The sequence below is a fragment of the Leptodactylus fuscus genome, chromosome 4 (genome assembly GCF_031893055.1).
Source record: "Leptodactylus fuscus isolate aLepFus1 chromosome 4, aLepFus1.hap2, whole genome shotgun sequence".
Lineage (NCBI taxonomy): Eukaryota > Metazoa > Chordata > Amphibia > Anura > Leptodactylidae > Leptodactylus > Leptodactylus fuscus.
Genome location: NC_134268.1, coordinates 199,851,588 through 199,864,516, shown reverse-complemented (window position 1 = coordinate 199,864,516; position 12,929 = coordinate 199,851,588). Strand labels below are relative to the sequence as shown.

The 12,929-nt window shown below is 47.6% G+C and overlaps 1 protein-coding gene across 1 annotated transcript in view; it reads right to left on the bottom strand.

Annotated features, from left to right (window-relative positions):
* The window catches only part of KIF5B (kinesin family member 5B), a 51,830-nt gene extending 39,168 nt beyond the window's left edge, over positions 1 to 12,662 (bottom strand). Inside the window, exon 1 of the mRNA XM_075271601.1 lies at positions 12,259 to 12,662. Within this exon, the coding sequence (XP_075127702.1) occupies positions 12,259 to 12,384 (126 nt within the window). The 5' untranslated portion in view covers positions 12,385 to 12,662. The remainder of the gene's footprint in view (positions 1 to 12,258) is intronic.
* Positions 12,663 to 12,929: the final 267 nt, after the last annotated feature.

Genomic DNA, 12,929 nt, shown 5'->3' with positions numbered 1-12,929 from the left:
TTCAAGACCTTTGAGGAAGCGGCTGGGGATGTTGATGGATATTTTCAGGACTTCGAACACCAGTGCCACCTGATGGAAGTCCCAGAGAAGGATTGGGTCCGGTATCTGGTGGGGCACCTACGGGATGGGGCTGCGGAAGCTCTCAGAGCCATGGACCCTAGTGATCAGCGGGACTATGAGGCCATTAAAAGAGCGGTGCAGAAGTATTATGCAGTCACTCCAGAGACCTACCGAGTTCAGTTCCGCTCTTTGTCTTACAATGGGGGAAGCTCCTTCCACATGTTCGCCCACAAGTTGAAGCAAGCATGCAAGCGCTGGCTAGAAGGAGAGGAGGCTGTCACAGTCGATAAGATCCTCCAAGTCATACTTAAGGAACAGTTCTTTTCCCAGTGCCCCGCTGAGATCCGTGAGTGGGTGCTGGAACGGAACCCAGCCACAGTTGAGCAAGCTGCTTCTCTTGCAGATGAGGGCCTGACCATCAAGCCGCAGTGGAAGAGGTTGTTTGCAGAGGAGCGGAAAACTACCACAGTCCGCCAGACACCCTTCAGCCAGCCAACCACCTTTCGTGCCCGGCCTCAGGATTACAATTCCCCCTCTACCCCTGCCCCAGCCCATCGGCCTCCAGCTATGAACAACCCTGTCCCTAGACAACGACCTACTGGAAGAATGCTAGAGCGCAGATGTTTTGGGTGCGGGCGGCCTGGACATTTGCAAGCTAGTTGCCCTGTTAACATGGGGGCACGGGCCACCGTGGCATCCCGGCCTATTCACTACCTGGGAACCACTCCTAGGACAGAAAGTTTGGCCCCATTTCCAGATGACTCCATGAATGACACATCTGTTCCACCTCCAGGGGTCTATGGGATTCAGCCTTCCGCCACACATCCCGCAAACCTTCAGAGGAAGCACTTGCAGGAGGTCCTACTGGATGGCCGAACAGTTGTTGGATTCCGGGACTCGGGAGCTTTCCTAACGGTAGCGGACCCCCGAGTTGTGCGACCCGAGGCCCTAGAGGAGGGTCCTGGCATTTCTATCAAGTTGGCAGGGGGTACTCAAAGACGTATTCCTAAAGCTACCGTGGAACTCGACTATGGTTATGGACCAAAACGATGCACAATTGGTGTGATGAGCGGGCTGCCGGCCGATGTTCTGTTAGGCAACGATGTTGGAAATCTACAGTGCCACTTTGTGGGAGCAGTGACCCGAAGCCAAGCTCAGGGAGAAGCCAACATGGATCCACCGGATTTTCTGACAGATGCCAGCCCTTCAACCCTACAACTTTACCATTCAGTACCGCCGAGGGAACCAACACCAGAACGCAGATGGGTTATCCCGGCAGGAGGACATATGAGCTATAGAGACTGATGTGCATTCCCCAATTTACCTGTGTAGGCCAATTGTGTCATGCACATGTTTTGAGAGGGGGAGGGGTTGTCACGGGATGGTTAGAGTCTATACTATAGGCAATGTGTAATATATATTTCATGTGGAATGTATTCTCTAACCTGTTGTAAACATCAGTGTGTAGTTGGCTGATTCGGGTCTAGTGTGTTAGCACATTGTATGCAAATACCTCTAACTAGTGAGGACAATGGGTGGAGATAATCTGATCAGTGTCTCCAAGAAGATGTTGGATGGTGCATTGTCCATAGTAGACAGGGAGTCTGCTCTCCTTGGCATAGGTGAGGGGGGAAGGATCTGTGGCTCAGCCCTTCCCACCCCCAGGTATAGGTGTAACAGTTTAGTATATAGTATATAGCTAGCAGTTAGTATGTGTTAGCCGGCCTGTGCACAGCTCTGCAGAGAGCCAGAATTTAGTTACAGGACCAAGGAACCAAAGCTATCATTGGATTGTGACTTCTGTGGACTTATTGTTATTACGGTTGATGTGACCGCCGCCGGCTACTAACTTTGTGGATTACAATAAATTGCTGTTGTCTCCCGACCTCTTGCGTCCCTGTTGATTCAAAAGACCATCCGGAGGAAGACGTATACCTTTGCTCCGTGACACAGGTATATCTCTGGCATTATATTAAACCATGCAGAGTATTGCTTCACCTGCAGAGTGTCACAGACACAAGCTTCCTGCCCTCCACAATTACATAGAGAGAAGAGGAATGCAGACGGAGCGACTGTGCCATGAAACCCGTCGCTCTCCCAGTCCAAGCCTGATGTCATACAGTTCACACACAGACTTGCTTAGTCAGGGTTTGGCTGACACAGTCAGGGGACACTCCCTTACCTGACACGAGGAACAACTATAAGACGACAACCTTGACCTTCCACGTTACCAAAGTGAAGGAAGGGGAAGAAACTCTAACCAAGACAAGAACCACCTCTGAAAGAAGGAGCCGAAAAATATCTAATGGAGGAAGTAAACAGAGACAGTGCTGGGAAACGGAGGATGGGCGGATAGGAGGAAAGATCACCCATGGAACATGTGAGAATGGTCAGATTATTGGGGGTCCGACCATCAGCTCCACTTAAGAACTACACAGGAGCTGAGAGCACCAGAGAAGAGTTCAATGAGACTCACTGGACTTCTCTCTAGGCAAGTACTTATGGATAGTATGGATGGCTTCAAAGCAATTTGGGAAGACCTGAGGGTAGTTTAGTGTCCCAAATCAACCAGAGACAAATTCCCTTGACCTATCTTTATGAAACGTCATCAACTGAAGATTGACAGTGGTCCGACATGTGGGACCTTTGCTGATTTTTAACAACTCTGCTGCATGCTCACAGAAAACCAAGAATAGTGATACATTGTATAGTGGCTTGGCTCCGCGTGAACACATTTCGTCGCGGCCGCCAGTGCACTGGCATCCCATCACGGCTTTCCGCTCCGGATTAGGCCAAAATGAATGGGCCTGGTTGGGAGTGAGATTCGTGAGAGGGACGCCGCGACTGAATAAGCTGTGGAATCTGCCTGAAGAAAGGGCAGCTCGCTTCTTTTTTCTGCTCGTGGGAAAAAACCTCTCGTGGAAAAAGGAAATGGCCGGCTACCATTGATTTCAATAAGAGGTGGCTGGATTTTAAAGCGGATTCCATGTCAAAATCCTGACCATTTTGCCCAGTGTGAACTACATAACAACTCCGCCTATTCACTTGAACGGAATCATAAATTTTTTTAAAAAAGTGTGACTAACACAAAACACTGTGACACACGAAGTGTCACTACTGCAGCAAACAGCTGATCTACGGAGGTCCCGAGTGACCTAGTTCATCAGCTGATAAAGCCTGGAAAACCCCTATAGACACTCCTGGCTGCTATCCTGCCACTGGGGGCGGAAGAAGGAAAAGGAGGAGGTATAAGGAATCTAGTAAGTCTCAGTGGGACCTTGTGGTAGGAGCTACTTACTGCTCTGAGCAAAGTGCAACTAACTTCAGGAGCGAGTCCAAAAGGAAGTATAACAGGAAAGTGCACATTGGTTATCTTTTCTATCCAATCTTGTGTCATATATGCCATCAGTTTCACAAATGACAGAGATAGATATAACAATTAACCCTAAAGCCAATGTCCCCCTATACATTATGATTTTACAGCGTTCTGCGTCTATTAAAAGCACAGCCTACATACAGAGCGAGTACACGCCAGCGACATGGGTATATGATAAATGATGGATGTGCCATGTGCGGATAGCAGCGACCAGAGGCATGCATTTATTACAGTATGCAGCTGCAAAGCCATTGAAAGGGCTCCAGGTTTGGGGCTTCCAAAACCACCATCATGTCTTTATGCCGTTGACCGTTTAAGAGCCACCAAACCAGAGCGTTCAGGCCATAACACATCATGTTGGTAGGAATCAGGTTTCCCAGGCTTAGAAAATGTTATCTGGGGTGTTCCTAATAAGTAGAAGGTTTCTGGGGAACCTTTGCCCACTGAATTGCATTACTATTAGAGGGGATTCTCCCTACCATTATACATTACCACATCAATAGGGATCAGTCTTCATTCATATGAGCATTTTAAGAGCCAAGCTGCCATGTTATACATGTTACACCAATGGCAGCAAGTAAAAAGCAGGTCTAAAGAAGATCATCATTCATGATCACTGACCCAGACGCTATCTTATGTACAGATCCTGCTTATAGAGAGTCCGTCAGCTCAAACCAGTCATAGCGCCGTACGAGGGGCTTTACAAGGTGCAGAAACCTACCTATGTGGCCACAAACTGAGGAAGCAACGCAGAGATAACCAAGTATATGAATATACAAGTCAAACTGAGGTTTGTTGGGATCGGGGCCAGATTTACCACATCTGCCTATAGACAATGGAAAACGGTCTGCCACTTCCCTAGAATTGGTGCCGGTAGTCTCCCCTTTACTCATGACCGACATCTTTAGCCTGTGCCTGCATCATGGTTGTCTGTACAGATATCAGGTCTTGTCCTGATGCACTTGCAGGCTGATTTGCCTATAAATCTCTATATAAATTTTATATAAATATTATAAATGTGCCCATTATCATCTCTGCATGGATTTGTAACCACAAAGGGACTTGACAGAACCCCCTTTCAGAGAAGTGCTCTGGTCATTTTATCTCCTTCATTCATTATGTATATATTCCCAAAAAGACTGAGACCAATGGCCCATCAGAGGAATAAATTCCTTCCCAGTTTCAGTACAAAAATGGCGGATACCCAATGGACCCCATTATAGCGAGAAATTTTAGAGGTCCAGCTCTCCGTCATTTGGGTCCCACAGCGGACTAGACTGATGAGAGCCAAGCACAGACGTGAACCTAATCTTATTTCACCAAGAACAAAAATAGACATCTGAAATCCAACTGCCCGGCCCCAAATTTCCGCTATCATCTACCTTCAAGAGAAGTCTTCAGTTTCCGATGCCCGTGTCATGTGTACGGCCTCCTTCCTTTCACTACATAAGCCTACTATCAGACTATCTAAATCCTATAACTTGATCAATAAGACATGTAGCAGCAGTGACAGGCCCTGTATTACACCCCCACAGTCAATGTGATGCCTCTCCCTGTGCTGTGGCTCATTGACCCTCGGGCTACAAGTGTCACAATGTTGCCCTTCTCTAAAAACCGTCTTTGTTTAGCATTCAGAAGAAAACGCTTGGACGGCATCATCTCATTCATACAAGTAGGTCAACTTCTGATAACATTCTCGGTCTAGAAGTGTATAGAATAGGAGCAGCACACGTCTGGGAGATCCGGGAGACGTCTTGCTTGCCTTTGTACCTACATAGTTGTTCTTGTGACAGCCCCTTATAAGTTACACTGTACATGGTGGCCAGACGGACACCAGGCCTGGGAAGATGGAGTCTGGACCGATTTTGGGTGGAGTCAGAAAAAACGTGAGAGACTCCAGGTAATAAATAAAATAGGAGTATTTTTATTTATACAATATTAAAAGGGGTACCCTGAATCCATAGGATAGGCCGTAAATGTCTGCTATATAGAGGCCCCATCTATCTCTAAAGTGATGCCCTGTCTACCTGCACAGCTACTTCATGTGAACAGGAGTTATCGACAGAACATATAAGTGAGCAACATTGTGTCCCTGACTCTCATTCACTTCTATAGGAGTCACGGAAACAGCGTAGCGCACAGATGCACGGTTTTCGCAAGGACTGACCATGAAGTCTTCACAGTGTAAAGTAACAGGGCACAGAGGCTGGGAGGGGGTTTATTTTAGTAAAAGAGGAGGGAGCCCTCTGATCTATCAGACATTGTGGATGGACTACATGGACTAAGCCCGCTGCAAAAAAAGACATTTGTCCTGCAGGTCTGCAGCAAGATATCCCACAGCGGACCAATACATGCGGCCATAGCCTCAAACCCACAGCAAAGAGCAAGTGTTTATAGTGCAGGTCTGCAGAAGGATATCCCACAGCGGACCAATACAGGCGGCTGGAGCTTTAGGCAGATCAGTAGGTGCCAGGAAGACGAGCTAGAAAGGACACACCTAAATATTCAGGTATCACAAGTGCTTAGTAGTAAAGTGTCAACTCAAAGGTGGCTCACACCCCGCACAGAAGACCTAAAAACTCTTTATAAAGAAAAATTAAAAAAAAAAATAAAAAAATATATATATATATATATATATATATATATATATATATATATATATAATAAAAGGAAACTGTAAAATGTTTAGTTTCTAAGGAAAGGGTGGAGTATAGGGAATGAGGGAGCAAGTGGAAATCGTGCCCAGCAATGAACGTGTGCGACTGCATTATATTCCCCTATAAAAGCAACGACTCTGGGAAAAATACACGAGGTGACGGATCGTCATGGAAAGCTTTGCACCTCTTCATTGTCTGGACCCAACCCCTGGTCCTGTGAACGAATGAAAGAAGCCTAAGGGTATGTTCACATGATGCAGAGATCAGTACTGTAAAATCCTATGCAAAAAAAAAAAAAATGTAATTAAAATTGTGACATATTGGACATGCTTTCTGCAGCACATCCTAAAGACTATGACAAACCTCCTTCACTTGCAGGGGCAGTAACTTCTGCACAGACATTTTCCACATGGAAAATCTTCCCCCTCCCCACAAGATGTGAATAGAATAGGCAGACAAGTTTCTGCATAAAGTGACTTTATTGAAATAAATTTGCATCTTGGCGAAGGCTTCCTCCATCTGCGGGATTTATTCTCTCCTTTCGCTGATTTCTCACAGACGGATTTATGATCTGCCAATTGTTTCTTTGATCCAAATGGATAATAAATGTTATTAAAATAAATCTAGACGTGGAAATCTAAGATGGAAACAAGAAACCATGGGAGTTACGGATCCAGGAATTTTTTTTTCCTTTTTTAACTCTTTGAAACCTTCTCCCGCACTGCAGTATAGGTCCATCCAGAGTACCAGTTAGATTGGGCAGCTGGCCCGGCCACAATTACTGCAGGCGGTGACTCTATACAGCCACAGCATGGGACAAATCACTGCGGCCTTCCCATTGACAGGCTTGATCGCTGTGACCAGACATGAGGTTACTGCGGGGTAAACGCAGCCGGCACCAAAACAAGGCAAAGGGCGAGACGTGTCAAAGCCTGCAGGTGGTAGATGTGCCTATTAAATCTTACTGACTAAATACATTGTATATCCCATCACATAACTACAAATCTGCAACTCTAGGAATAGCTTTCAGGTCGGGGGCCCCACGTGGCGTAAATGTCGCAGTTTGGCCGCGGCATTTTACAGTCCCAGTTCTAGCGAATCCCACGTACACGCTGCAGAAAAATACAATACAGATTTCCAAGACAGTCGCAGGTTTGGAATTCGCAGCATGTCAATTATACTTACAGAAACTGGTTTCCATGTAGGAATATTCACCAGGAATTATACTTACAGAAACCGGAATAGGAATATTCACCAGGATTACGGCTCTAGTCATGCGAACGGGATGCAAATCGGCCATTTTCATGACCAATTTGCATCGACGTGGGAATCGTTTATACACGTTGAGTCTATTGATGACAGAGAATAGGACAGGCGAATAGCCTCATAGGTAGGCACTGATGTTAATGCAAGCCGTATGTCGGCCATTAGGACTGTGGAGTCAGTACAACAAACCACCGACTCCTATTGTTCTGCAGTCCCACTCCGACCCCTTCATAAATGGCTGACAGCAGGGTCAGGCAAAAGCAGCAAAGATCATCTAATTCATGAAAAAAAAGATAGTGATTGACTCTTATGGAAATAAATATGGAATAATTTAATAATACAATATTATTTTAATTTAAAGACTGAATTGGTAACTTTTTTTGCCAACTCCAGCAATGGCTGTCATGAGGACGAGTTTCACATTTGTGTGACTAGAACCCACCCTGGTCCGCACATGCACCAGTCCTGATCTAGTAGTGCAACTGAATAGATGAGGAACCCAATGGGGGAGATATACTTAGCAAATTGCATCCCAATTCTGGTGTGTGTGTGACTACATGCAGTTACTGTACTTGTGACCTGAAGCCACAGTCGGTGCAGCGACGACAATTGCTAGCACATAGCACCCTGACAGCTACTATGCTACCAAATCTCTAGGTACAACAGGGGCAATTGTCCCATGATGGGCATGTTTAACGACACAAATAATTGCCCAGACTTGCTACAATTGCAGCAAACCCTCAGCGGTGAGCAATACATGAAACGCCAGGAAATAAAACAGATCCGTTCACTGACAACAAAGATCACACAAATACGGTAAGCTTCATTTCTATAAGCCATGGACAACCCCTTGAAGACATTGGCTCCAGGAGATCAGAGTCATCCTCGGGAGAAGTGACTCCACAATAAGAGATGAGAGAGAGATGACTAACAAAGATGAGCACACCCAGGTATTACGGCTTAGACATCTGCTCTCACAACTCCATAGCGAGAATACAGGAGGGACGGTAAAATCCCACAGGTGACCGCGGCTACCTATACGCAGCCTCCAACAACAACATGAAGTCATACAGCCGGTGTCACATCTAGCAGACACGTCGGATTAGGCGGCCTGTTTTATATGGCTACATGACAAGGATTACGTACATGATGATAGCCGCTTCCCGCAGACAGATAATTGTACGCTACCAACACGTTTCACAGGCCAGACATTAGGCCGCATTGTCTGATCACACAGCAACTCCAAGCGACAGATTTTCATTACGGAGAGCCCATAAGCAGTGAACATCTGGGCTCGGCCTCCCCTGTCTTTGCCAGATCAAGCACAATCTGTTCTGCCTAAGAGGACGCAATCTCCTTTATGGCAAAAACCAGAGGAAGATAAAGAATTTATCCAAATCTGCACGTCGTCTGCTGCGGCCAGGGAAAAGTCTTGTGTGTGCTTATCGGGGTGAATATACCGTCTGGTAGAATATATACGGCTTCATGAATCCCATGAGAAAGCTAGAGAAATCTTGTAACAACCTCCTGTCATACAGATAGATAGGATATATCTACACTAGAGCTGCAGATACTCTGTGACCAATGCCCCAAATGTGTAATACTGAGCAGACATTTTCTAGGAGGGTAGACTACTACAGCCGCCTCCTGGAACACACAAAAACATGGAGGAATATCTACAACACGCTACACACTGTCCTCTAGAGATCGCAATACAGGGCGGTATATTGTAGGGAGGCAAAGGGCTCCTAGCCCCATAGAGAGATATACTGCTAGGAGTCCATCTCCCCGCATAGTGCTCAGGCCATGTGAACCCAGCTTTAGGCTTCATGCACACAACCATAATCCTGTGCGGGTCCATGGAGAACGGAGCAGACGGCACATGGAAGGCAACAACGTGCCATCTGTGTTTTTCATGGACCATATGATAAGGCTAGACTTCTGAACCATAAGGAAAAGAATAAGACGTGATCCAGATTTTGTGGCTTCCGCACAGAACCATAAAATCTAGAGATGTGTTTATAGGGCCATCCATATAGGTCCCATTATTATTAAGCCAAAAACTATGGTTGTATGTGCGGGACCTTACTATACATACTGTCTGCAGCTAGTAAAGAGATCGCCAGGATAAGAACAAGGCTTTCTTCTAACAGTGCCACACTATTGGTTGGATCTAGAATTGTAGTTCATCTCCAGAGTGCCAACAGCATACGTGGCACACGGACTGGCATGGCCCAGATTTCTACAGAAAGTCATCCATCAGCCTCAACCTCAATCCATCTACCTGCATGCCATAAATCTAGTAGTGGCCGGGCAGGTCTTCAGACCTCAAACAGATGCCATGTAGGTAGACGGACGCACGTAAACAATGATGATGCTGCAGCACAATCCCCGAGGATGCCGCAGCACTCGCCCAATCCCCACGGCCCCTGTAAACAGCTGCTTGGTAAGAGTAGAGGGAGTCAGTTCCCCACCCACTCAATATTGATGACCTATTATAAGGATTGAGCATCAATACTGAGAAACCAGAAAACCCCTTTAATGACGTAGCAGAGCATATTAAAGGGGTATTCTAGTTTTAGCAAGTGACAGCATACTAGGACCAGGACCATCAGCAGTAACCAGAATGAAGGGGCCCGGACTCCTTCTGGTACTTGCTCTGCACAGCACCGCTCCTGACTAAGCCCCATTCACAGATTTGTCAGATATAAAACCTGAAAAAAAGGGAATAGACGACCGAATCAACTCCAAACGAATCAGGATTTAAGTTTAACGTCACTTTAATAGAAAAGGGAACATCACACCCTGGATGGAGTGGTCAGAGATCCGGCAGTATTATGGCCTGGTTAAATGTCACCTGAGAAGCCGGGAGGAGGATGCGTCTGGTGACAACACAAGTCACAGCACAAAACTAGAGAGTATTGTTATCTGGAAGATTTTTCTAAAGCACCAGTAACAGAACACTAATCGGAAATTAATCCAAACAACACCATAACCTCTCAGTAGATTACATGGAGCAGCACCCAGCTTTCCCAGGCTCCTGAATGAAACATCGGCCTGGTTACACAGGGACATGCCCTAACCCTGTGACACTAGACTCGGTAAGCCTGTCATTCAGAAGAATTACAAGAGACTATATATAGCTAATTACTCAGTTAATGCAACCATTGATGTTCAGCAGCCGGACGCTCAGCACTTGGCACTACAAGTCCCAGCCATGCCTGACGCTCAGCACTTGGCACTACAAGTCCCAGCCATGCCCTATTATCCAGATTCACTTAGAGCTTTTGTTTACAGGGGTTTTACTATTGCCAATACCTATCCACATGGTCAGGGACAACTAAACTCGGAGGTTCACCCTCTAAGATCCAGAGTTTCTTGTGGCAGTGACCACCAGTCTATCATCCCATGGATTGGTGGTCACCCACATGGACCCCACTCTCATAATTACTGAAGATCCCAAAGTTCAGACTTCCTGTGTCAGGACACTTAGCCCTACCCAGTGTACAAGTGCGGTAGTAGCAATAACAATAGGCAGCATGGCCCCCTGGATGCCAAGAGATAGAAGCCATAATGACAGTGGGGAAAAAACATAAGTCATGCTGGTCTGGCCGTTATCACCACCCAAAGCGACAATAACCACTAGGGGCAGCACAAGTCACTGGGCAGGACTGACTACGTCACAGCACTAGGTGGCAGAACTTATACCAATGACAAAAACCAACCCAGAGTGATCATAACACCACAGAAGCTGCACTCGACTAAGCAAAGCCAAACAGATGCCAGCCAAAACCACAATGATGTCAGCGTGGGCAGCACAAGCCACACTAATAATAGTCTGTAGTCTAGTGAGCACTGCCGGTATATCACACATCTACAGTACCGGAATACCAACCCAACCAGGGCGAGACTTCAACACCAGTCTGCAGGGGTGGCCCTGGGTACAGATGTCAACACAAACAGTGAGAGTAACCAGTCAGGAGTAGCAAAATACATCGGGGGGGGGGGGGGGGGGGGGCAACACTAATACGGATGCCAGCTTCAAATGGTGTCGGTCAGACTGACAAGTATTAAACACCAGTCTGCAGAGATGGTATACACCAGGTACAGGCGATAACACAGTGACAAGAGTGACAAAATGAATGAGACCCACGAATGCCCAGGCAGGAGCAGCCTGATGCCAGTCTCAAGTGGCACAACCCACACTAATATCATCTGGTACGCACTACAGGCGTTTTACCCATCCACAGTAACACCAGACCAGCCAAGACAAACCTTCGCACTAGTCTACAGAGGTGGCATACACTGGATATAGGTGGCGACATGGGTGGCACAGTGAGCCAGACCCACATAAGACATATTCACCAGGGAGGACCACAAGTGGCATACAATAGGTACAGATAACACAACAATGACATGGGTGACACAACAAACTAGAGACCCCTCAGAAGGAGCAGCAGACCCATAGGAGCCCCAGTTACTGGGCAGAACCACCCTAATAGCATCCTCCATTGTGGTGGGCACCGCAGGGGTGGACCACCACAATAGTAATCTATGGAGACAGCCCTGGTCTTGTGTGGCACACACAGGGTACAGATGATAACACAGGCAGTGACATTGGTCACACAAGGAGCTACAGCCCAGTCAGGAGTGGCAGCCCCATACCCAGTCACAATCCCCCCTATGCCAATCCCAAGTGGCACAGCCCACACCCTCCAGTCTAGTGGGCACCGTCCAGGGTAAACCCAAACACGAGTCTAGACGGGGGGCAGACACCGGGCACACATGACAGCACAAACAGTGACAGAAAGCCCCAGCCCCATAGACAGGACCACCCTGGTGCCAGCCCTCAGTGACAGCGCTGCCATCTTCTAGCCCGGGCACCTCCCCGTCACTCACCGCGATCACCACCGTGTCTTCTCCCTGGAACTTGGCCACGTACTTGTCGCCTCTCACCACCTCAGAGTCGTTGAGAGGCCTGAAGCGGCACATTACTTTGATGCTGCACTCTGCCGGGTCGGCCATCTTGTCCGCTTTCTCCTCCGCCTCACGCCCGGGGAGTGTGTCCGGCAAGAAAAAATAGTCGGGCGGGGACCCGGTGACGTGCACAAGACAGTGAACTAGCTCTAAGCACCGCGGCCGTCACTCTCCAGGCCCGGTCCGTGCGCCACCAAGCTCAGTGGGCGGGGGAATGAGGCTCACTTCCCATCCAATATGGCAGCCATGGCGGAGGCCGGCGGTGACGCTTCCCTGCTCCTCCCCTCCTGCCGGCGGTTGACTGGCGATGACGTCATGTTCACCCACACAGGGATCGCCCTAGAGCTTACTGCGCATGCGTCTAAGGGAGGGTCAGCCCGGCCTAGTCAGGGAGTGTGACGAGCGTCTGTGCACGCTAGAGGTAAAAATGATGTTTATCATTAACTATGTCCCCGTGACCCTCCGCTACTGTTTACGAGGCAGGCGCCATGTTACCGAAGACCAGTGTCATTGGTCTCAATGTATTCGTCTACGGTAAAATGGCTCTTACGATGAAGACATGTTGGGAAGAACGCTAAACGCGTTATGAAGAG